This window comes from Nannospalax galili, unplaced genomic scaffold (assembly GCF_000622305.1).
Source record: "Nannospalax galili isolate Female #2095 unplaced genomic scaffold, S.galili_v1.0 scaffold336, whole genome shotgun sequence".
Taxonomy (NCBI): Eukaryota; Metazoa; Chordata; class Mammalia; order Rodentia; family Spalacidae; genus Nannospalax; species Nannospalax galili.
Window position 1 is genome coordinate 6,090,020 of NW_008343385.1, and position 27,359 is coordinate 6,117,378.

The 27,359-nt window shown below is 37.4% G+C and overlaps 1 protein-coding gene across 1 annotated transcript in view; it reads right to left on the minus strand.

The window, feature by feature from the left end:
- Ktn1 (kinectin 1) overlaps positions 1–27,359 on the minus strand; it is an 84,334-nt gene that overhangs the window by 29,675 nt on the left and 27,300 nt on the right. Inside the window, 19 exon segments of the mRNA XM_029566658.1 lie at positions 427–464; positions 1,916–1,984; positions 2,136–2,226; positions 3,171–3,208; positions 3,840–3,908; positions 4,546–4,636; positions 5,032–5,066; positions 9,745–9,813; positions 10,835–10,916; positions 11,071–11,108; positions 11,590–11,658; positions 11,982–12,072; positions 12,999–13,036; positions 14,396–14,464; positions 14,849–14,976; positions 14,979–15,014; positions 21,082–21,169; positions 22,470–22,602; positions 24,567–24,673. Of these exon segments, the coding sequence (XP_029422518.1) occupies positions 427–464; positions 1,916–1,984; positions 2,136–2,226; positions 3,171–3,208; positions 3,840–3,908; positions 4,546–4,636; positions 5,032–5,066; positions 9,745–9,813; positions 10,835–10,916; positions 11,071–11,108; positions 11,590–11,658; positions 11,982–12,072; positions 12,999–13,036; positions 14,396–14,464; positions 14,849–14,976; positions 14,979–15,014; positions 21,082–21,169; positions 22,470–22,602; positions 24,567–24,673 (1,379 nt within the window).

A 27,359-nucleotide genomic window follows, 5' to 3' on the forward strand; every position in this document is an offset into this window, starting at 1 on the left:
TTCAAGGCCAGCTGGTCTACATAGAAGAGTTCCAGGACAACTGGGGCTACAGAGAGACCCTGTCTCAAAAGACCCTACCCCCCAAAAAGAGTTCAACCCTCTTCTCAACAAAAAACTAATAGTTGTTCAAGTATAATGGAAACCCAAGACTCTTAATATTTTCTAAAAGTTTATTTGAAATAAAATTGGAAAAGCCCTTATCATAGCCCAGTGTGGTAGTGCACGCCTTTGATCCCAGCACTTGGGAGGCAGAGAGAGGCAGAGCTCTCCTGAGGCCAGTTGGTCTACATAGTAAGTTCCAGGCCAGCTGGGGATACAGGGAGACCCTGTCTCACAAAGACCAAAAAAGAAAAAGCCCTATCATTTTCATTACATTTAACTTGTAGAAAAGAGGTATTTACAGGGAAATGAGACAACTGTACTTACAACTTCTGAAGCTCTTGAACTTGAGACGTGACAGATAACTGAAATACAAAGAAAAGTTCATAAGCCTTTCAATTCACCCTACTAAGCTTATGTTATAAATCTTCACAATGTGTATACTTCAAAATATAAAATCCAAGCTAAATTTTTCATGCCAAATGAGATACATTTTTATTTCACCTTCTCTTGATTCCAACAACGGTAAATAATAATAAGGAAAGGGTAAAATAAGGAAGACAGTTATAAGTCTAAATAACATGGTATTTCTCAAGTTGTGAAAATCAGAGTCTTCACCAACTATCCACACACTCCCATCAGCATTAGAAGTCGTCTCCAGCCCAGTCTTCAAGAACATCTATTCTACAGTGTCCTTCACTCATTTCCTAGTTATTATTTTTAATTTATGTGTGTGCATACCTGTGCATGCACACACGCACACACCCATGGGTACAACCCAGTAGGCCAGTGAGCCACTCAGACTTTTCTGTCTCAATTTCTCAGTGCTGTTGCTACAGGCATGTGCTGCCATGTTGGGCTTTTACATGAGTGCTTGCAATCTGAACTCGGGTCCTCATGCTTGCACAGCAAGCACTTTACCAACTGAGCCATCTTTCCAGCTCTTGATCTAACACAGTGCCTTCTATCCTGATTCTCTTCCATAGCCCTTTCAGTCTTGGCTTAGATGTCAGTTCTTAGAAGAAGCCTCTCCTGAACTCCTAATCATTCAACACGTTCTCTCCAATTCTAGCATAAGGTTTTTACAGATGGGAGGAAGTCAAATATTGATGAGTGAATCTGTCGAACGAATGAATCAACTCTTCCATATAGTCACAAAACTTTTTCAATGAAAACTTAATCATATTAAATTTAATAAAACCCATCTACCCCCAGTAAAAATGCCTACTTTAGAATACCCACGGAAACTTGCATTTTTCCTGCGACAGAGGTTGAATAATACATATTCTGGCCATGCAGTTTGCTTTACCAAAACGTTGAGTTTTGTGTTTTTTTATTCTTTTGTTAAATTTTATTTTTTTATTTTCTGTGTTTGGGCTGCATGTGCAGAAGTGCACCTGAGTCATGCTATGGCCACAGAGGCACAGGATCCCCTGGAGCTGGAGTTACAAGTGGTGGTTAGTCATCTTGTGGGTGCTGGGAACAGAACCCAGGTCATCTGCTAGAGCAGCAGTGCTCTTGAGGGCTGAGCCATCTCTCCAGCCCTGAGTTTTATATTTTCTAAGCTGGCAAACTAAAATGAAACATTAATACAGAAAACTTTCTAGAAAAGGACCTTAGTAAGAAGTTTTAAAAGAAGCACAGATTAAAATACCACAGAAACTTGCAGAAATCAGTCAAAGTTGGAAAGGGGAGTATATAGCAAACTATTAAAGGATTTTTTTTTTCTTCTGAATAACAAGGTTGGAGGAAAGCAGCTTCTAAATAATATATATACACTAATGAATTTGTCATGCTATGGCTCTGGGACTTTTACCTGTTGAGCCTTTTCATGCTGGGCATTTCCTATTTCTTCTTTTAGAATCTCTATTTCCTGTTTCAAAGCCTTGACAATGACAAAACAGACAAGATTGGACAATGGAAACACACCAAAGTTGACAAAAAAATGCAATGTACAAGCACATGAAATCAAATGATAGTAACTAAAGCTGATAAACAGAAAGGCCAAACACACTTTTCTCTCCCTCTCCTAATACCTGAACAGTTTTTTCCTTATTAGCAACTTTGAGAAGCTCAACTTCTAGAAGCTCTTCCACAGACTTGATCTTTCCATCTTTCTCATGGATCCTTAAATAAATAAATGAAGTATTAACCTGATTAGAAATCACTGCAATATACCAACTAAATATAAAAACAGCACCAAATCATTAAAAAAGCTCTACAAATCAACTTGATAGTTTAAGTAAAACAGCAAATTAATTTGGCAAGCAAAAGCGGGGGGGGGGGGGCACTTAAGCTCCTTTCCAATGAGAATGAACCAACAACTAATAGATGATTAAAATCCATACACACACGCCTTTAATCCCAGCACTTGGGAGGCAGAGGCAGGCGGATCTCTGTGAGTTCAAGGCCAGCCTGGTCTACATAGGGAGTTCCAGGTCAGGTGGGGCTACAGGGAGGCCCCCCCCGCAAAAATCTATACACACAAGAAGTTGGTGATATATTTCAAAAATGCATAAAGAATCTAAAATTTGTACCATGAAGAATGCCAATGCCAGGGAGAATCGGGTTCTATCTAGTAATGCTGGGTTAAAGGGTTTTGAACTTAATACTCAAGATGGCATCAAACAGACACCTCAATAAGCAGATACATTCATGGAATTGATCTCCCTGTGCAACAAATTGAACTTTAGTAGTTTCTGCTAAACACAGAAAAATAACAATTTGATGTCACATGAAAATAGAATTATAGGGGAAAAAAGAAAAAAAGATTTAAAATTCCCCCCAAAATGTGAGAAGCACGACTGATTTCCCATAGTCCACTAATGAAAAAATTCTAGAACAAAAGTTCAACCAAGCCAGGGGTATGAGGTAGAAGGATCAGGCGTTAAGAGGCCAATCTAAGGAACTTAAGAGAAACTGACCAGACTAAGATAAATTGATTGATATCGATCAATCGATACATAGAACAAACTAAGTATGTCAACTCTCCCAAATAAACTGTAACATTACATTTGTGAGTACTAAGAAAATAAGCCAGAAGACCCATCTATAATAATGTTACCACTTACACTCTCCTAAGTTCTTCAATTAGAGACACAAAAGAAACCTAGAAATAAAGATATATTATTTAGTAATTTTCTCAAACCATAAGTGGGTCAGAAAAAGCAAAGTATATATTCCCTACTCAAATTTGCTATTATACCAAAATCAAAGCAGGAAAAGTAAACCCAGAAATTCTTTGAATTTTTTTAGTATAATAATGATGAAAATGAGTATTTCAAAAGTAAGCAGATGTGGGGCTACTTATAAGTGCAGACCAAAAGAACAATCATTAGATGAATGTTTAAGATCCTTAATTAGTAATTCTAACCAGATGAGAAACTAAAACTACAAAACTGCCTCATTTCAGGTACTCTTTTATGATGTGAGGCTTGATTTATAGTTCTATGGTCAAAACCTTTTACTATATTGAAAAATAAAATTAAAAGGCAGGGTGTGGTGGTACATGCCTTTAGTCCCAGCCCTCAGGAGATAAGTGGATCTCTGTGAGATCAAGGCTGGCCTGCTCTACATAGTTGAGCTCCAGGTCAGCTAGGGCTACAGGGAAACCCTGTTTCAAAAAGACAGGGGCGGGGGGGTGTGAATGGACTACCACATCCAGCCCTGGTATGATTGTATGCAACAACTCTACCCATTTTTAAAAAGAAAACATTCACAGAATCTATTGCATGCATTACCTGATCACTCTGCTTAGCCTTTAACTCCTGAACTTCTTTTGTCAGGGATTTGTTTTCTGTTCTTATGGCCTTTTTTCAAAAACACATAAGCACAACACATTTTTATTTTTATTTTCTGCAATATTAACTTGTTCAAAATAAGCTAGCCTAGCCTCCATCCTTCCTCCCCCAACCACTACGTTCTATAATCATTACAGTTAGTCAACTGGTTTAGTAATACAATTATCACCATACACATTTCAATTTAAATACCAACATTCTCAAAAGCACATTGTATATCACTTGTCAATTAAGCCATGGCCCTGTATATATTCAAATATACCTTTAATTTACTTTTCCCAGAAACCCCAAGTTAATTTAGTTATTGCTAATAATAAACCAAAACCCAGAATTGTGCTTTTTCTTGCTCTCATCTCAATACTATTTTATAGATCAATGTTGTCTGCTAATAATCATTTGGTTGTAATCTGAACATGGATGCAAGAGGGGTAGCATATATTATAAACTATATTGACAATATCCACCTAATTAAGGTAGTGAACACTACCACTATCTGCATTTAAAGAAATGCCATTTAAGATAAATGAAAAAAATTTTTATGAACTTTCGGCATGCAATTAAAAGCTATGAAAAACAGACAATTACAGTGAAACCCCTTCACATTCACAGAATAAGCACAAGGAAAATGGTCTACAAAATGCTTTACATTCAGTTCCTCCTCTTTAGTGGCCACCTGAATAAGTCCAGTTTCAAGTAATTCTTCTACAGTCTTTAATTTTTCATCTTTTTCTTGAATGCTGAAATTATAAATGTGAAACATACATATGAACTATTTGGGCAAGATAAATAATATTTCTAAATACTTTACATGGATCAAACCCTCTGGCCATCATTCACTATGAACTTTTAATTCTAAAAAGATTTCTGAGGATCCTCAATAATGGTGTGAAGGTAATTCTTCACTAAGAAGGAAAATGTGCTCAGGTAGTGTGTACTTATATGACATCCAGAACAGGTCACATGACACCCACAAGCTAGAAGGTAATCCCAGGAAATTTATGGCCCAGCACACTCTTTTCTACCAAAGTACAAAACAACACTATAAGAACTTGGAATTACCACAATTAAGAATTCTGTTATCTCCAATTTGGTAGGAATGAGTCATCAAAAAATAAAAAGTTAAAACTCTTACCATTTTTCCATTTGTTCCATAACATCTTTATTAGGCTAAAAATAAAAATAATCAAAAAAGGTTTAGTTCTATCTAGTCTGCATAACATAAAATTAGTTTACATATAGACCTCTGTGGAAATTGTTTAGGGTTCTAAACAGTTCCAAAATTGAGTACTTATTTGAGGACATAAGAATTACAGAATTACTTATTTGAAGCACAGCAGGAAAGAAGTATCTACATAAAGGAATCAAAGAGGTACATGGGGCTGGCAAAATTACCTAGTAACTCATAGATAACTTTTAGTCACTATAAAAGCAGTATGAAGAGAACAGGATTTGCTTTACTTCTCTTGCATCAATTCTTCAAATGCAAAACTCTAAATCCCCAAAGTCTTGCAAGTCACAAAAGAGGATTTCTCTTTGTTTAGTTTGTTGTTTTGCTTTCTCACACCGAGGACTAACATTTAGAGGCAATTGTACAAGTCCTGTTGCTTATAGTCCAGTGGATTACTTTAAGATTTTATTATTTTTATTTTATTTGTATGAGTGTATTGCCTGCATGAATGTAAACGCACCTGTGTCGTGTAATGTCCGTGGAGGTCAGAACAGGGCACAAGATCCCTGGAACTGGAGTTACAGATGGTTGTTAACTGCCATGTGGATGCTGGGATCCAAACCCAGGTCCTGTGCAAGAGCAGCTTAACCACTGAGCCATCTCTCCGGCCCCCAAAGGATTATTTTTAACATGTCAATATTATGAAGACTATCCAGACCAAAATACAGACTATTTTAAAAGTGCTTGTCAACTGTAGAAGCAGTAACACAAATACATCTCTATAAAGCATTTAAAATATGAGATTTAAACTGACCTCCATCTACTTGACCCTTCAGTCCTAAGCATCCCACCCCACTGCTAAAATGTACTGTGTCTGGAAGGAAAACTTCCTCCTCATGATACTCAGACCTTCAGGCAATTAAGCAGGCTGGCCAAATAGGTTTGGGGTCTTCTGCTCACTCCTTTTCCTGAATCAACTGTCTTTTTAAAATATATTTTTATTTATTTTTATGTGTATGAATGTTTTGCCCAAAATACCATGTGTGTGCAATACCTGAGGAGACCAGAAAGGGATGCTGGATCCCCTGGAACTGGAGTCATAGACAGTTGTTAGCTGCCATGTGGGTGCTAGGAATCTAACCCGGGTCCTCTGCAAGAGTAGCCAGTACTCTGTGTTTAAGGATTATTTTTAACATGTCAATATTATGAAGACTATCCAGACCAAAATACAGACTATTTTAAAAGTGCTTGTCAACTGTAGAAGCAGTAACACAAATACATCTCTATAAAGCATTTAAAATATGAGATTTAAACTGACCTCCATCTACTTGACCCTTCAGTCCTAAGCATCCCACCCCACTGCTAAAATGTACTGTGTCTGGAAGGAAAACTTCCTCCTCATGATACTCAGACCTTCAGGCAATTAAGCAGGCTGGCCAAATAGGTTTGGGGTCTTCTGCTCACTCCTTTTCCTGAATCAACTGTCTTTTTAAAATATATTTTTATTTATTTTTATGTGTATGAATGTTTTGCCCAAAATACCATGTGTGTGCAATACCTGAGGAGACCAGAAAGGGATGCTGGATCCCCTGGAACTGGAGTCATAGACAGTTGTTAGCTGCCATGTGGGTGCTAAGAACCAAACCCAGGCCCTCTGGAAGAACAGCAAGTGCTCTTAACTGCTAAGCCACCTCTCCAGTCCCCCTAAGGTCCTACTGACCTATCTGCAGCATCTGATGACCTGTAAGCCTACAAGCAATTGGAGCCTCCCTTCCTTCAGTGCCTGAACACATTACCTTACCTCATACCTGTGGCCTTTCCACTTTCTATACCTTGGAGTCATTACTGCTTTCTGTTTCAATAAGCTCAATCTTCCTCTACAAAATAAAACTATCTGGCAAAAAGACTGAATTTTTTACATCATCAACTTGCTTCTCTCTCAACAGTCATTTGGAATTCTAACTGCTAGGTAGGATGGAAGAGGTTAAACAAAGTCCCACTGAAATGGGCCAATGGCCCATGTAAAACAGATGATGCAGAGACCCAAAAGTTCAGTGCCTTGCCACAATAGGAGGAAGACATCCCACACCCATAACCCTTTCCAAGGCTCAGGGACTTTTGCAAAAGAGGTTGGTGCAAAGAATGTAAGAGGAAGGGGTGGAGTGATAACTGGAAGTGTCCTCCGACCACTATGCTGGCAAGCTGTAGTCACACCTCCTTCCCATGTTTGTCAAGGAGTCAATGGGGGAGTCAGTTACCCCTCCCACCCAATCAGTCGACCTTAGCTGAGTGGGGAAGGGCTAAGGATATATAAGCCCATGAGACACTGTTGGGAGCTATTAGTATAGGCACAGCCATTATGTATATTGAGCTGTGGCAGGTTTGCTTGTTTAATTTATGATCTTTCACCTTGACTCAAGAGTTTGTGTGTTTTGCACACCAGTACCAAATTGTTCTGCCAAGTTAGGAGGAATATGTTGATAATTTAGGAAAGATGGTTAAACGGTGGAATTCAAAACAAGTATTTGACCGTTCCTTGATCCTCAGATAAAGGTGGGAAAAAACAGCTGTTGAAGCTAATTGAGCTAAGCAAATTGATTCTACTGTATAAGAAGGCTGAGCTAAAATAAACCGGGGCTGCAGTCTCTACTGACAGTCCTCCCAAGTATCTTTTCTCTGTCTCTTGTTTTTTCTTTCATCCTCACTCCCCCTCCCTTTCAGGTGCTATTCGTCTTGGCCGGCCGGCACCTGCAAGACACCTCTCTTGCCATTTTGTGCGGCTGAAGGGGAAGTCACAGCATCCATATTTGAGTGTGGACTTTCCACCAGAGGCATAAATGGGGGCGGGGGGGGTAGAGGGTACTCTTCTGTACATGACTACAGAAAAAGGCAAGCGGGCAGGTAAGATGCCTCAGAGGGTAAGACTCCTGCCTCAAAGCCTGACAACCTGTTTCATTTCATGTGGTAGAAGAAGAAAACTGACTCCTGCAGTTGTCCTTTGACTTCCACACATGCACCATGGCACATGCACCATGCATTCCCCCCATACACATGCACACAATAAATAAATGTAATAAAAAATTAAAAATAAAAAGACCCGAAAGGAAAATAAAAGGTTTTATGGGTTTGCTAAGATGAAAGGTATCAATCACATTCCCAATTTTTTTTAAAAAAAGGAAAAAATAGTCCTTGTGTATAAATTATGTTTTTTTAAACTAAAGAACAAATTTAAGAACTGCCCAATAGTAGATCTAAATTAATCCCACAATTTTAGCTTCCCATCTTATCAGGTTCTAAGAATCTAAGAAAATGCTACCTCATACTAACAGCTGTCATATACAGAATGTTACAAAATGTACCATATACAAAGTTGATTTGGTAACATGGAAGAATTTTTTTTCCAAAGTACTCATTTCTAAAAATGTGATTTAAAATTTTGTGTAAGATAATATAAAACCAATTAATCACAGGATCTGAATCGAAAATTTCAGGCTGGTGGTTTCAGTTTCAATGATGGGGAATATCAGTTTGAGTGAAGAACAGAAGTTTAAAAGATTTTATTTTGGTTTTGTTGTTGTTAACATACTTTACTAAAACGATAATTAAGAAAAGATTCAGTATTTCTAGTCTCGATGACTCGGACTAATTAAGTCATTTGCTACTATACCTGATGACCTGTTAAGTTCAATCCCTTGAACTCACATGGTTTGGGGGCTGGGGGCGGGGTACAGAAAGGACACAATGTGCCATGGTGCACACATAGAGGTTAGAGGGCACCTTGTAGAGTTGATCTCCTCCACCTTCTACCATGTAGGTTCTGGAGACTGAACTTAGGTCTTCAGGCATGGCAGCAGGCAACATTACCACTGAGTCACCTCGCCAATTCCTAGAATACTTTACAGTTCTAGGGGATCCAAGGCCCTTGTCTGACCTATGCAGGCACTATACAACACAGGTACACTTATATACATGCAGGAAATACCCTCATACACATAAAATAAAGATAATTATTGTAATTGTAATATGAACAGCTGTGTATAAGAAAAGTATGAAGGTAATACTTGGGAAACACCAGAGAAAAGACACCACTGGATGCTGGCTTAAGGAGCAGTGCCATTCCCAGCTGCTACAGTTTTATTGGCTTGCTATAAATATAGAAAGAAGAGTGATAGTGTTAGGGGAAGAGGATGACACAGAAGAAAACTGCACATTCTAAAGAAGGAATGATTTAGATGTGGGCTATAAGCAAACCACTAGGCTGAGCAATATACACAAGCTTTACCATTCAAAGAAAATTTTAAGTATACTCTTGATGTTAAAGACAGAGTAAGAGGAATTAGAAATGTAAAGCATTTTAAAGATATTAGTAAGTTTCAAACCTAGTCTCTTTTTTGAGAAACCATACTGTGTGCATGAAAAAGTTAATGCCACAAAAATAAGACAGGCTTTTTTGTTGTTGTTGTTGTTTTGTTTTCTTTTTTGGCAAAGAGTTAGAGCAGATTAGTATTAGCTCCATCTCAGAGAAACAAAATTTTAATTTTGAAACATGATAGGCACAAGAAGGTAATTAAAAGATATATCTAACTTTAAGCAAATTTCTCTATTAGTTTTCTAATTAAGAGCTAAACCTTCCTATACATTGGATATTTCTACATTGTAATTCATGAAAAGTCTTACCTGTTCAGAAACAAGGGTCTGTAGCTTCTGAACTTCTAATTTTAATGCTTTATTTTGGTCACTCAGAATCTGAAAGAAAGAATCTCAACAATTTATCATTTTTAAGAGGTTAAAAAAAAATCTGTATTATTGCTTTAAGTATTCATAAAGAAACAAAGAAGCCACATCCTGCTATAAAAATCCAGATCTCAAAGGTCAGAGCCACACTCGGGTAATCAGACACTCAAACTGGTTGGCCATGACCAGGCATGAGAACTATAGCAATAGTGTAGAGAGATAAAATAGTCACAAAATAAAACTACTAGTATAAGGCCAAGCATGGTGGCACAGTTCTTTAGTCCCAGGACTCAAGAGGCAGCGAGGCAGGTGGATCTCTGTGTTTGAGGCCAGTCTGGTCTACATAGCGAGTTCCAGGCCAGCTGGAGCTACAGGGAGACCCTGTCTCCAAAAGACAAAACAAACAAACAAACAAACAAAAAACTAGTTTAAAAAGGTTGAGGCAAAATAAATCTCAAAAGTTTACTTTAGGGACATATAAGGTACAATATAGGTAAAAAGTCTATGAAAAAAAAAAATCACTGTTTACATAAGCCACCAAGTAAACTAAGGAAATAATAATTCAGAGTCACTTTATATAAAAAACAGTACTTCTAGGGGCTAAAGAGTTCGTTCAACAGTTAAGAGTACAGGCTGATGACCCAAGTTCAGTTCCCAGAACCCACATGGTAGCTGTCTATAACTCCAGTTCCAGGGAATCTGATGCCCTCTTCTGTCCTCTACGGGCAAAACACTCATATACATAAAATAAATAAATTTTTAAAAACTAAAAATAAGAGGTTAGAAAACTAGCCCAGGGGTTAAGGGCACTGGCTGCTCTTGCACCCACATGGTCATTAACAATCGTCCAAAATTCCAGTTCCAGGGGATTGGAAGCCCTCTTCTGACCTCCTCAGGCACTGCATGACATGGATGTACTTAAGATACATGTAAAATAAAAATAATTTTTAAAAAGCTAAAAGAAAAGTACTTCTAGATTTAACTAAAATCATATGAAGCTGTTTTAAGAAAGTGTGCAAGCTTAATCACATACCTTAAATTCTTCCATTTTGTTTGAAATTTCATGCTGTAGTTGCTCTTCTAACAATCTTATTTTATCATCCTTAACATGAATACTATGAGAAAAAGAATATTCATTTAAAATATTTCATACACTCAAAGTTTACATAAATTACTTCCACAACTGTCAGTTATAGGCAGTATTGGGGGGGTAATAATTACACATGGGTCTACGTTACTCAGTGCCTCTATGTCCAACACTTTAATCACCTTTTTTGCATCTTTTCCATTTCATGTACTGCAGCAGCCTGTATTTCGAATAAAATGAGAATTTTATCAGTTCAAGAAGCAGTCAAAATTATCCTTTTTCTTATTTACTCATATTAAAAACTTCTTTTCATACACTTGGATTAAAACTATAGCAATATTATGCATTTCAATGCTAAGTTTTGTTGGACATAATTTTTTACTTCTCAAAGGTCAACTTTTACCCTAACAAAAGGTTTGTTCTTTATATACAGATGAAATAGAAAAAGCTGAAACAGGCAGCACATACAAATTGCTTCAAATAAATCCTCTGCTATCTCAGAAACAACCAATTAAACACTGATTCCCATATAACATCTAAGTGGTCTGTGAAGAGGAAGCTTTCAACAACACATCCTACAGCCAAACATAAGTAACCATCACAGGTATTACTGATATAAAACTGGGGCTTACAACATCAATAAAACAAGAATAGGAAAATCAAACTTCTGAGGTAAATGCGCAAAAGCAATAAAGAGCTACCTGTTCATTAGCCAGGGCCTGTAATTTCTGCACTTCAGCTTTTAGTAAGAAATTCATATTCTGTATATCCTAGATCAAAATTTAGAAAGTACACTGTATTAGAAATACCTAATAAAACTGACTTTTACAGTTATCTGTTCTACTTAAGAGGTAAGTTGTCAAATTACAAATTTCCTAAATCAGAATGTTTTGTGTCATGTGAGAAAAGCTCTTGTGAATTTTTCCTCTTAGCTAAAAAAGTAATTATAGTTCAGGAAAAGAGAAAGCACTTTTCAAATGAGTTTTAGAGGTTCCCATTCTTGATTACTCTTATACTGACTATAAGCATCAGGGTAATTAATTCAATTTTGAGTCCTATAAAATACCGAAGCAATTCATAAGAATTACTGTACCTTAAGTTCCTCTTCTTTACTTGTTAAGTGATCATGTTCACTGGCTAAGGAATCTTCAGTCTGTTTTATCTGCTTGTCCTTTTCTGCAATCCTTTAAAAAGAAATATGTTTATGCTTTCAATAAGCTTTTATAAATTAAAGGATTACAAGTTGCACATAGAAAGGATCATCTTAAGTTTTTCATATAGTCATACTTTCTCTTTTTAGAGACTTGCAAGAGTCAATTTTCCCCTTCTACCAAGTGGCCCCGGGGAATCAAATTTAGATCATAAGGCTTGGGGATAAATGCCTTTACCTGCTGAGCCATCTCACTGGCTCAAAATATCCCCTAATTATGGTAAGACATGTTGGCTCATGCCTGCATTCAGGAAGCTAAGGCAAGATCATCACAAATTCAAGGCTGGTCTAGGCTAGAGAATGAGATCTTGACTCCCAGATGCTTAGAGAGATATGATTGACTGTCTGATGATAGACAGATGATAGACAGACAGACAGATATTCATAGATAAATGTCCAGATAGATACACAGAAAGACAGGTCTGTGTTTTAAAACTTGGGTCAAAGAAACTAATTTAAGTTGACAAGTCTGGCAATATCAAAACCAGATTTTAGGCCCTCAGAATAAAACTGATCACTGATCTGTATCTTTAAATTATACCACACAAAACTTTATTTTGAATATACAATCTTTATCACATAGCTAGACACAGAGGAGATACAACTACTTGGAAGAGACAAAAACTAATTTACTTGCACTACTCCAAAACAACTGCCAAAGAGGGAAAGTTTTCCCAACTCTTTCATGATGAAGTCACGAAAACAGAAGTGCAACGTTTAAGGGCTCAATACACACAAGTTAAATGAAAAGAACGTAAGTAACTCCAAATGGAGTTCCAGATGGAGTTCAGAGTATTTTCCAAACAGGTCAGAGTGTAAGTTAATTATGTGATATATCAAGCAAACATTTGTTAGTGGTGACTACACAATTATAAGAGAAGTGTGGAATGGCAGGCTTACACTTTATGCAATTCTTCTGCTAGAACTGAAGCGGAGGTCTAAGAAAGAAAAACATTATTAACATAAGAGCACTTGAGAAAAAGCTTTCAAGCTGTACAATAATCACAACAGAACTTTAAAAACTAAGAGAAGTTAAATAAAAAGTTGTTAAAGAAGTATCTGGCCCATGAGGAATGTTCAGTAAAGAATAGATACCATTTGGAAAGCACTGACTGATCACCAGAAGCCAGTATTAGAAAATTACACATCATAAAATATTAAGAATCAAGCAAGTTGACAGGCTTGGAAACTACAAAACTAACAAGCAACAAATACATAAGGGGAGAGAAAAACAACAACAACAAAAAACAGCCAAAAAGGCCATTTTACACCGGTGTTTCTTTTCCTCAGTGAAAACTTTTGAACTAATTAACTAATGATTAAGATAATTAAGATAATGCTCATGATCGCTTTATTATTTATCGCATTTTTTAAGGAATTTCTGAAAAATTTTGTAGCACTAACTCTCAGCTGGTAGCTAAAGATCTCAATCCAATCTGAGCTGATAATTCATATGAGCATACAACCTCTTTTTCCTATATTAAATATTTCTCTCATAACTAATTTTAGACTATCAACTTTACAAAGAAAGCAACTACGAAAAAAATATTTATGTGTACAAAGCTTTGGGAGTTTGAACTTCTATACCTTAAAATAAACGTTTAATGTTGAAACAATTTTTATGCAAAAAGAGTCAAATTTCTAATATCTGTTGCTACAAACTTTTATAATTTTAAAATTGAAGTGAACCTAAAATTTATAGGCTGTATATTATGGAGATAAGTACTTGAAAGTTTTCACGTCTCTTCTGAATGTTATTGTCATTTATACTCTAAAATCTATTAGCCAATCAAGCCACAGAGCAATGCTGCTAAAGAACACCAGGTATTACAATATCGTCTTTTAAAACTCTGCAGCATTTGCCAATAACTAAATTGACATATAAATTTTATAACTTTTGCAAATATAACCTGAGATATATGGTTACACTGCTACCCTCTGTGGGTAGATGAGGTTTTTCCAAGGTCAGTCAATACTTTGTAAACACCTTTATTAATACATCAACCACTATTGTAGATACAACTTGACCAGTTCCTTTTGTTCTGTGGCAGAACTGGGAGGATGTTTACTCACATGTGAAGAGCTCTCTGACCTACTCCTTTCCACTAACTTGGACTTGGATATATTAGCGTTTTCCCAAAACACTATACATAGTATTCAGTGTTTGGAACCCAGGACCATTACTTGTTGACTAGTCTCCCAACTTCTAATCCAATGTTTGACACTCCAGGGGCATTCAGATGATTAACCGACTAAAGAGCTATTATTAATGGTAAGCAATGAAAAAGCATCATTACCTGGGCAGCTATCTGGGAATGGAATTGTTGAATCTGAGCTTTCAAAGCTTCATTTTGCTCCAAAATATCCTTTCATAAACAGAAAACAGAAGGGGGAGGGGAAGATACACTATCAATAAATATCTCAATGGATATAAACACAATGACTCATAGGTTCTCAGTTTATCTTTAGTGTCTCTAATTCCAAATGGCATTCTTTAAAACAACAATTAGGTATTCATATTGAATTAATTTACAAGGTAGAAGTTAAGGCTGTGTCTCACTGTTCTTGATCTACCACAGAAGCCCTAAGGCAGTGGATGAGCTCATCTTTAAACATAACATGCTAGGATAAGAGCTCAAAAGATTAAATTATAACTTAGCACCGTTAAGAATTAGAGCAAGATAAACCTTGCTCACTCCTCTAGATACACCACTTACTCTAATTCCTTTTATTAAAGAAAGAAAAAATACCTGAACTTGCATTTGTAGAGACTCTTCTTTGTTCACCCTTTTCTGCTCCGATTCCATTAACTGCATTAGCCTTTGTTCCAACTGCTGTTTTGATACCAAGGTATCTGTAAGTTTACTATGCAGACTCTTACTTCATTTTCTTTGGCCACAAATTTACTCTGTAAATCTGTAGCAAAAATATTCCATCTTACAAAAGCCTCTTCTTTTGCCTGTTTTATCTTCAGCATATGCATCAGCTTCTCTAGAGACTGATTTACATGAATCTCTTCACTTCCCCTCCTACATCGTCTCTCAGCAGCTCATTTTCCCATTACTATAGCACCTCCCACACTGTAGTAATCACTATCCTCCTAGAGAGAGTTCTGAGATCAGAAATTGGTTTTCCTCTATAACCAAAGCTGTCCCCAATACCTGGCACATATTGTATATTCAATAAATACATTAACTGAATGGTACACAGGTTTTTAAAAATGGTTCAACCATTTCTTGAAAGCACTCTTTATCTCCCCAATACCTTAATAGTTGTAACAAACTTCTTATAAATTCCCTGAACTCTGCTACACAGACACACCAAAGAAATTTATTATCTAAAAGCTGATATTTAAAATGTCACTTAATTGATTTAAATGAAGGATAACTTTTCTATCTACTTCCTTCCTAGAGACAACATGTGCCCCCGAACAAGGAAATTAAGATGTATAAACTGCTCTCCTCCACCTCCCTTTACATTCCTGGGCGGCACGGCCACCAGTTTCCTGAGGTCAGCATCTTTCCTGGGTAAACTGAGTAGTGCCCATAGCACCTAGACTCCCCCAGCCTCATTCACTCTCCCAGCTCCCCCAATCCATCTTTCCTCCTAGCCTGGGTACTGGCCCATCTCTTGTCTTGGCACCCCAGACCACTGGACTGACCTCTTGGCCCAGAATCCACACTGCTACCTGATCCTTTGCATCCAGACCTTACCCTGTAGTCCCCAGGAGCCCTCTGGGCCTGTTCCTGTCCCCACCTCCCTTTGCATCCCTGGGCGGCACAGCCACCAGCTTCCTGGGGCTAGCATCTTTCCTGGGCCCTGCTCCAAGGCCAGCCCAGTTCCCAAATTCCTGAGGCCAGCATCTTTCCTGGAGGGATCCAGACCTTAGGAGAATGCCTGAGAGCCATCTGATCCTCATCTGATTTGGGCCTCTGTGGGAACTCCTGAGCAGCAAGAGGCCACTCCAATACAAAATCAAAAGAGAGAGCCTGAAGCCTAGACCAATCAGCTTTTCATGCCCAACAAGTAAACCACAAAGGCACATAAAGTTTACAAAAAAGAAGCAGACCTAAACTCAACAAAGGAAGGCTTGAGGCTCACACAAGAATCAGAAAGTACAAAAGAAATCCACATGTCAAAGTCACAGAGAAAAAATAATGACATGAAAAACCAAAATAATATATTCCCACCAAGTACCAACAGTCTTGTAGAGGAACACAATGAGAACCCCCAAGAGATAACACAGGACATAGAACTCAAAAGAACAATTATAAACATGATAAAAGAATTCAGTGAATTTAAAGAACACACAGAGAACTGAAAGAAGACAGGGATAAACTTCTGAATAAATTCAGAAAAGAATTGGAAATATTGAAGACGACTCAGGCTGAAATGAAGAAGCAAGTGAAACATTCAGTAAGCCAATTAGAAACGACAGGAGAAGGCCTCACCAATAGTACGAATGAAATGGAAAACAGAATATCAAGACTGGAAGACAAAGTGGTTGAATTAGACCACTCAAGCAAAGATTATGAAAAATTTAAGAAAACACAAGAATGGAATATGCATGAATTGTGTGACACCATAAAAAAATCAAACTTATAAATCATAGGCATACAGGAAGGACAAGAATCTCAGGATAATGGTATGGAACAGATCTTCAAGGGGATTGTAGGTGAAAATTTCCCAAAATTAAAAAAAGACATGCCCATACAAATACAAGAAGCATATAGAACACCAAACAGACAGGACCAGAAAAGAGACTCTCCATGGCACATCATAGTAAAAACAGTAAACGTACAGAGCAAAGAGAGAATACTGAAAGCTGCAAAAGTCACATATAAAGGAAAACCCATCAGAATTACAGCTGACTTTTCATTGCAAACTATGAAAGCCAGAAAACCCTAGAATAAAGTATTCCCAGTTCTAAATAACCGTGGATGCCAACCCCAAATATTTTATCGAGCAAAACAATCTATCAAGGCTGAAAGGGAGCATGAAAATTTCCATGACACAAATAGGCTGAAAGAATTCATGTCGTCCAAACCAGCCCTTCAGAGAATCCTTGAAGCAATACAAAGGACTGAAGAAAGGAATGAGTACACCCAAAAGGCTAAATAAAGAAAACAACAAAAAGGCATAGTAATAGAAACACACAAAATAGGGAATCAATACACATGTTTCATTAACAACTTAAAATATCAAGGACTGAATTCCCCAGTCAAAACACACAGACTAGTTGAATGGATTAAGAAATAAAACCCATCTTTTTGTTGCCTGCAAGAAACTCATCTCACTTTCAAGGACAGGCACTACCTCAAGGTGAAAGAATGGAAAAAAATATACCAGGCAAATGGTACTAAGAAAAAAGCAGGCATTACAAGTCTAATATCTGATAAAATAGAATTTAAACTAAAACTAATCAGAAGAGATAAAGAGGGTCACTTCATTCTGATCAAAGGAACAATAAACCAAGAAGATATGACAATCATGAACACAGAATCAGTCACCAAACTCTGGTGCACCAAACTTCATAAAAACAGTACTACAGGACTTTAAGACCCAGATTAATCCCAACTCATTAATAGCAGGGGACTTCAATACCCCATTGTCTCTATTAGATAGGTCATCAGGACAGAGAATTAACAGAGAGACATTTGAATTAAACAACGCCATACATCAAATGGGCCTAACACACATCTACCAAATATTCTACCCAAGCACCAAACAATATACTTTCTATTCAGCGCCCATAGAACTTTCTTCAAAATCAACCATATACTAGGGCACTAAACAAACCTCAAAAAATACAAAAAGAATGAAATAATTTCATGCATTCCATCAGACCACAATGCAATAAAGCTTAAAATCAACGCCGCAAGAAACCCTAGTAACTCCATGAACACATGGAGATTAAACACCACACTCCGGAATGATGACCGAGTCAAAGGAGAAATTAAGAAAGAAATAAAAGTATTCCTGGAACTAAATGAAAAGGACAATACAACACAACAAAACCTCTGGGACACGCTGAAAGCTGTTCTTAGAGGGAAGTTTATAGCTCTAAGTGCCTACATTCAAAAATCATAAAGAACACAAATAAATGACTTAACATGGCAACTCAAGACACCTGAAAAGCAAGAACAAATGAGACCCAAACCCAGCAGACAAGAAATAATAACAAAAATCAGAGCAGAAATTAATGAAATAGAAACAAGAAAAACCCACAAAGAATCCACAAATCTAAGAGCTGGTTCTTTGAAAAGATAAACAAGATAAAACAGACCCTTAGCCCAGTTAACCAAAAGAAGGTGTAAATTTAAGGGTTCATATTTTGCACATAGTAAGAAATTACATTTGTTGCCAGGCATGGTGGTGGACACCTTTAATCCCAGTACTTGGGAAGCAGAGGCAAGCAAAGCTCTGTGAGTTCAAGGCCAGCCTGGTCTATATAGCAAGTGCCAAGCCAGGTGGGGCTATGGGGAGACTCTTGTCTCAAAAAGACAAAAAAAAATAATTTATATTTGTCTAGAGATGTGACAGCCCTGGGGTTTTCTTTAAGATCTATCACCTCTCCACCTATGTATATTTGACTAGGTTTACAGTACCACACATGAGTTTCCTCCCACTGAGTGAGCTTTAATTCCAATTAGGTAGCTGTTGATTTCCCCCAAGATAAAAGTGCCTCCACAGACAAGTAACCCAGTCACCACCCATCAAAGAAGCTACTTTTTCAACAGAGACTATTACAGAGTTCCACAAATGGTCACACACAGAGCTTGTCTGTGAATTGCCCAAGCCTAAGTGGCACATCTACGATGGAACCTCTACACCTAAGGCTCATGGAACAAAGAACAAGGGATGAAGAGTACACTAATGTATCTTTCACTTCTTATCAATGAAGTTCCCTCATGCAACAGGGGGTCAGAAACAGAGAAGATCACAAATGGCCAAAACACAGAGAATAAGAGTCTACAGAGTATGGGTCTTTGAAGAGGACTCCTATATTAAAATCTACCCACCCAGGGCTCAAGGACCATTGTGGAAGAGGGGGCAGAAATATTATTAAGAGCCAGGGAGGAGGTGCATAACCATATGCAAATACAGTCCTGCAGGCTCCTGAGACCCTTCTCATGTGAACCTACATCAATGGTGTCAGCATGCACAAGACCCATGCAAACTTAAGCAGACAAAAACCCAGCACACAACTGTGGAAATGGACAGCAGGCCCCAATCTTAGTCAAACAATTATTGGCAGCTGATTACTGCTCAGTAAGGAAGAACTGATCTTAAAAAGAAGGACTCTAGATAAGCTGACTAGACCTCATTGGATGAACTTGCACTAAAGGACATCTGGAGACACTAACTTGACATGATAGGCCTTAACACAAATGACAATGTATGAATTCCAATGGGGGGGCATGGGGGAAGGGGATAAAAAGATGTTCTGTATGAAATGCACAAAAATTTAAATATTTTTTAAAAAGAAAAAAATATACTCTTAAGGAGAAAAGGGGGGAAAAAGGAAGTAATCAAAAAGAAGGGAAGAGAGACAAAAGTCAGTCTCAGAAGACAGCCATATTTATCCATCGAGAGTCATGGAGCCACCCTAGAAACTAGACACTAAGGAGAACTAACACAGGAATGCCAAGGCTTTGAGAGAGCAGCACTAGGGAATGCCAGGAAGACTCTGTCTCGAGCAACTACTGTGTTGAGGGGCAGCACATAGCAGCAGTAGGCTAGAGAATTTAGCATCAGGTAAAGTTTTAAAAGTAAAATAAGATCAAGCAAGGGTAACATAAGGGAATAATTAGCTTCACAAAATAAGTAATGCAAAGGAAAGATATCACAGCTTTAACATATCTTGGTACAGCACTCCATTATAGACACAACGACAAAAAAATGAATACTGATATAATAAAAACATATTCAACAACATATCAGGACAGCGAGAGGCAGGTGGGAATGAAGCTCTTACTTTCTATAACAGGAAAGCCAGTTTCGACCAAGAAGTAACACTTGCAGTATCAATACATTTGTTTAGAAATACGGAGTAAAACACTCAAGCTCTAATGGCATAATCAGTTAGGGCACAGTGATTATACAGAAATCTGTGGTAAAACACTAAAAGCAAAATTCAAAGGGAATGCTTTAGGCAAGAATAAAGTTTTACTGTCTGTAACTACTCAGTTTATAGTTACAGTCGTTCTAGCAAGATTTCTGTTTTACTGATGAAATACAAAATATTAGAATGCTAAATAAGTTATGTATCTTAACATAAATACAAAACTTTATATAAAAGTACAAGCTTAAAAGTAGGGGCTGGAGAGATGGTTCCTCAGTTAAGAGCACTGGCTGTTCTAGAGGACCTAGGTTTGATTCCCAGCACCCACATGGTGGCTAACAACTGTACATAACTCCAGTTCCAGGGACTGAATTCGACACCCTTTTCTGGCATCTGTGGGGCACTGTACATATGTGGTGCATGTACATGCATGTAGGCAAAATATTCATACACATAAACTAAAAATAATAAAATATTTTAAAAGTAGAAGTAAAAGTATTTTGTGTACATGTGAGCATGGAACAGAGGGATATTCTATAGGAGGAACAATAGAGAAAAACAAAGGTCTGATAAGTCACAATTCTATTTCTCCTATTATATGGAAGTACATTCAAGTTAGCTTCCTCTTTAATGACATTAAGAGTTAGTTAAGAAAACCAAAGGAAGAAGCTACAGGACAGAAGAGCTTCAGCTATATTCTTATTTCCCTATACGTAATATAATGTTGCCTACAATAAGGCTTCAGGCAAAGCTAGTAGGTTGCTTAGTTTTAAAACCCTAACAAATGTTAACAAAATAAGATAATCTGAGAGGGCAAAAGTTATTTTTATTCAGCTGTAGCTAAAATACCAAATAAGCTTTCTTTACAAACAGAAAGGGAGGAAATCTTCCAATCTCCATGAATGCCTCTTCCTGTACCTTGCTGTGCTGACTCGTGCTCTGCAGTTCTCTTCCTGATGTAGCTCTGAACTTCTTCCCACCTCCTCTCAGCTTCTTGTAATTGAACCTTAAAAGGTGAGAAAGGGGGAAGAGAGGAAAAAAACTCAACATAAACACAACACTTCCACATTAAAAAGAGAAAAAAGTTTTTTCTGTTCATACAGTCATAAAACTGCATATACCACTAGTCTCCTACATGGTAATAAAACAGACAGCTATGCACGGTCTGGCAGCCATTTGTTTATCGGTCACATCTATCATTTCCTCCAGTATTTCAGGAACTCAATTGTTTGTACTATTGGAAGACAGCTAGTACCATGTCCAGATCTGATCCACTTAGCTACAACCAGCTTTCTACTAATCATTCTTAAGCTGATAAGCCTCTAGAGACAAGGTGATATCTTTGTTACTAAATCTCAATGAGTATCTAAAAGTTTATTTTAAGGTATATATATTGTACAACATTCTAAATATCATCATTAATTTTAATGCCATTTATATTTGTTTATCCCATCTACAGGTGATACATTTCTCTATAAATGTCAGCAATAAATCCACTTACAAAATCAGTATTAAAGACACAGATGTTACTCTTCCAAAAGATCCAAGAAAACTTAAGAAAGTTATGTTACTTTCTATATACAATTATAATGCTATTCTCAAAGTCTTAAAAACCTCTACCACTCTGGAATAGTATGCTGCACTGGTGATGTACGTAGGGAGCTAACAAAGTGAGGTTCTACTTAACTTCCATAAATTGAACTATGTAGTTTGGTAAATCTCTTCCCTCAATAAAAGGAGAAGGTAATTATATCATTCCTTTCAACATGCATATATTCCAGAGTACATGGTGGATGAGAGAATGAATCATCTCCTCCTTCATTCAGCCTGAGCAACCCCATGCATCTCTTCACATCTACATAACCCATTATGCCCAGGGTCATTCTGGTATCTGAAAACAGTATGATTTTTTGCATACCATGGCTCAAGGGCAAGCCACTGGAGCAGCACTTGGTCTTGTGTTCAATCAAGATTATTCGAATGATGGGGGAAGAGTTCTATTGGCTTACTGAGAAACTCAAGTTATGCATGATGATAAAAGAAATGTTAAAGGTACTTTTTAACTAAGTGATTTTCACAGATGTAGACGCTTATCACCATATAGAAAATGAAATTCTACCAATGACAACTAATTTCATTTTTCATCTTTTCAAAAAATCTTTAGCTTCAAAGTCAAGCCTACATTCAATTCTGTTATCAGGACACACTTCTATGTAGGCATAGAGTATGGTTCTCATTAAACTTTAAACTAATTCTCAAACCTACACACATGGATTTGGGTATGTGGTAAATCAAGGATGCGTCACCTTCAGCTGGGTGACGGCTTGCTCAGCACTCTTCTTCTGGACTTCCTCTTGCTGTAGCTTGCCTGTCTTCTCATTCAGCTCACTCACCAATCTTCCATAATCCTGGCGCAGTTTATTAAGTTCTGCAGACTGCCTGAAAACAGCAACTTGACTCGATTAAGAACATTCAACTATTGTAAGCACACATAAAAAATACATAAAAGCTAGGTGCTAGGTGTGGTGGCGCACGCCTTTAATCCCAGCACTTGGGAGTTGAAGGCCAGCCTGTCTACATAGTGAGTTCCAGGACAGCTGGGGCTACAGGGAGACCTTGTCTCAAAAAGACCAAAAAAAAAAAACAAAACATAAATACAGTCAAGCAAGGTGGTGCATGCCTTTAATCCCAGCACTCAGCAGACAGAGACAAGTGGATCTCTGTGAATTCCAAACCAGCCAGGGCTACACAGTGAGACCCTGTCTCAAAAGAAAAAAGAAAAAAAAAGAATACATAAACACAACATATTTTCTGTTAGTTTTACTGAACTAATAATTCTATTTATAGCCAAATGTAAAGGAACACAAGAGATTATTAATAATGTTCAATTTAGTGTAATTCCTCAATAATTCTAATGATGGCTGGCCTGTAATCCCAGCACTGGGGAGGCAGAGGCAGGCGGATCTCTGTGAGTTCAAGGCCAGCCTGGTCTACGTGAGTTCCAGGTCAGCTGGGGCTAGGAGACCCTCTCTCAAAAAAATAAATAAATAAAATAATTCTAATGATGATCATAAGTTCTAAAAGTCAATACAGAGCTGGCAAGATGGCTCAGTGGGTAAAAGCACCTGCTGGACAAACCTCATGGCCTGAGTTCAATGTCCAGATTCCATGGTAGAAGAAAAGAACCGACTCCTAAAAGTGTTCTCCACACATACACTATGGCACATATGCTGTGGCACACATGCACCTGCACTCACACCCACACATTATATGTACACATAGCATAATAAATTAATTCTTTTTAATTTAAAAATCACTGTAAAATGACAAGATAAATGGGTGATCACAAACTTAGGAGCATCAATCAAAAGGGCTGTTGTCAAACTGTTCTCCTAAAAAACTAATACGGGGGCTGGAAAGGTGGCTCAGCAGTTAAGAACACTGGTTGTTCTTGCAGAAGACCCGGGTTTCAAATCCCAGCACCCACATGGCAGCTAACAACTGTCTGTAACTCCAGTACCAGGGGATCCGACAGCCTCTTCTGACCTCTGCGGGCGCTGCACGACATGGGTACACTTACCTACCTGCAGGCAATACACACATACACATAAAATAAAAATAATAAATAAAAAAGAATTTTTAAGATTTAAAAAAAAAAAAAAAAAAAAAAAACCTAATACCAACCAGTTCATTTTTGTAGATGTTTCCTGTTGCGCAAAGGGAGAAGACATTGCTAATTCTAATAAATAAGCTTTGTGCAAACACACTACTGGTATCTCTAGGATATGGTTTCTCAAATGGCCCAGAACCAGCTGTGCTCCACCTAAGGGTCACTGAATCATAATCTTTTAGAGGTAGAATATTCTTTTGTAATTGGAATGCCAGGTGATCCTCAGAATAATGAAATTAGAGAACTACTATATTAGGGGATGGATGGTTTAAACAAACGTACTGGTAACAGTAATATTTAGCATAACTTTCGTCTATAATATTTACAGTTTAAATATAGCTAAAGTTCTTCACACAATGAAAGAAAATTGTTCTTAAAAGTAACTCCATTTTACAGGGCAGTTAAGAACACTGACTGTTCTTGCAGAAGACCCGGGTTTGAATCCCAGCACCCACATGGCAGCTAACAACTGTCCGTAACTCCAGTCCCAGGGGATCCGACAGCTTCTTCTGACCTCCGAGGGCATGGCATCACACAGGTGCACTGACCTACACGCAGGCAATATATGCATACACATAAAATAAAAATAATAAAATTTTTTTTAAAAAAGTAACTCCATTTTAGAAACAAATGTTATGAAACATAAGCCTAGCCAATTACTAACAAGCATCCTTTTAGTGACTGGAGAAAATGCTCTGCCATTTGGTTAAAAATAGAGCATTTGGAGACTTACTTGTTTTCCAGTTGGTTTGTGGTGTTGCTGACAGCATCTCTCAATATTCCATTTTCCTGCTTCAAGTGAGCTATCTCTGCTTCCATTTGTTCTCGAACTTGCTGAAACTATTTCAAATATATGTAAGATTTAGAGAACAAAGACTTGCAAAGCCTTTAAGAGAAATTTTACTATAAGTCTATATAAAAAGCACAAACAATGAAATCTGAATCATTCAAGTAAATATGAAGACATTTAAAGAAAGAATTGTTTACTGATGAATTCAAAGTCTAAGTTGTCCAGCACTCAAACCGTAAGTAGACTGTTAACTACTTTCATATCTGAGATATAAAATAAACACATATAAAGCTTCAGAACTAAGAGATAATTTAGGACTTTTTTCAGACTGAACAGGCCTGTCCTGATTTTCAAATGTCGATATTACATAAACAGTATTTCCAAATTAAAATTTTAGCTATCCAAAATTTAAATGCAATAAATATAAATATGCTCAAATACCTTGAAGTTACAAATTAAGTATAATTAGACACTACAAAAATCTACTTGAAAAATATTCAAGCCTCTCTTTTTACTATGGTAAATACACACAACATAAATGTGCCATCTTGGACTTTTTTAAGATACATTTATCGTGTGTATATATGTACATGTGCACGCATATACATGCCAAAGCATGTGTGGAAGTCAGAGGACAACATTAGAGAGTTAGTGCTCTCCCTTTACCATGTGGGTCCTGGGGACTGAACTCAGGTCATCAGGCTTGGCAGCAAGCACTTCACCTGCTGAGCTATCTCATTGGTTCCACAATTTTCAAACATATAAAGTTCAATGGTACTAAATATATCCATTCTGTTACACAATCATCATTTACCTTTCAAAAACATAATTCTTAAGTAACTCCCATTCATCCCTTTCCCTAACCCCTACCATCACTACTATAACAGTGTTTTGACTATTATTTCAAAATCAAAAACCAGAATATGAGTTGAACTCTTAGAGTCACCTAAGTATGTCTTACTTTTGTATATAAATTATTCCCTCAAGAAAAAAATAATAATTATTGGCTGGGCGTGGTGGTACACCCTGTAGTCCCAGCACTTGGGAGGCAGAGGCAGGCAGATCTTTTTGAGTTCAAGGCCTGGTCTACATAGTGAGTTCTAGGCCAGCTGGGGCTACAATGAGACCCTGTTTCAAAAAGACCAAAAAAAGAAAAGGAAGCCAGGCGTGATGGCGCATGCCTTTAATCCCAGCACTCGGGAGGCAGAGGCAGGCGGATCTCTTTACGTTCGGAAACACCCCAGGTTTCCCAGAGAATCCAGGACAGCAGGGGCAGCAAGGAAACCCCGACCTCAAAAAAACCAAAAAAAAAAAAAAAAGGAAAGAAAAAAAAAAAAGAAAACAGTAATTGTTAATAATCTTACTAATAATTAAGCTAACAGACATTTGTTTCTACTTTTCAGAGCATTTAGAAGAATCTATATATGGAATTTATATCTCTTGACCTCTATAAGTAAATAAGCAAAAATAAAAAAAGCGTTCCCTTCTCTGGCTTATTTTCACATGAATAACGGTAATTAATAAAAGTCACTTTTTTAAGGCTATGAAAATCAGTTCTTCAATAACTTGAAGAAAGAGAATGTCTCAAATTGCTACAGAATGAGGGAATGGAGTGGATCAAACAAAAACTAGAAGCAGTAGATAGAGTAACAGCCTCACAACAACGCCTCTCACTTCTTTTCTGTTATTGGTAACATTTCTGTGGTAAACACTGGAACTCTGTTAGCCATGAAGAATAATTTTAAAACTTTTCTTTGGTTTTTTTGAGACAGGGTCTCCCTATAGCCTCAGCTAACCTGGAACTCACTATGCATAGACCAGGCTGGCCTCTAACTCAGAGATCGGCCTGCCTATGTCTCTCAAGTGCTGGGACTAAAGGTGTGAGGCCCAGCTCAATTTTACAACTTTTTTTAATCAGACTAGTAATCAAAGCAATATTTTTATTAAAAATAATCTGGAACCAATTGTATGTTAGAACATAATGAGAAACATACTAATAAGGGGCTATAACTATTCTAGTATGAAATTAACTAAAATATCCAAGAATGAATGCTAGACTATAAGGGTCACTATCTGGACCTGGTGTTTCCAGGTTCTTAGCATATATTCAAGAAAATGAAAAAACAAACACAGATTGCAAACTGGTAAGGACACATTATTCAGAAGCAAAATTATAGTACAGATCAGACATGTGCAAGCCAGCAGTGGCCCCTAAGGTAAAGTTATCATGAGCCCCTAGCTACGGTCTGGGGTCTTACTTTATGGGGTCCAGGAGGAAGTCATTTGCTAAAGGACCAGACATAGGCACCTCTCTGTTTTGACTGACAGGCTTGGATTATGTTAAGTCTTTGGTCACCAGGCATGTCCCTTCCCATAATGCATCCAATTTTAATCATATGTACACCGAATTATGCATAGAGATTTGAAGGTAAGTAAGGATTTTTCCTTTAAAATTCACTCTGATGACACAGTTTGCCTTACTACACACGCATCCAAAACTAGTTGAGGTAGAATCGGCCTCCTATACTCAGACAGTCCCAAAATATGTTTGAATAGAAACTGACCACACAAAGGGAGTTTAACTAAAGGTTGTTAGAGAAGGAAAAATTTATTCTATGGAAGTGAGGCATACATGCAGCGCAACACAGGTGAAGGTACTAGACTGCTAGGCATATTCTCATGGAAGGAGTGCATACATAGCTACACCAAGTGCAAGTCCCAGGTTGCTAAGGTATC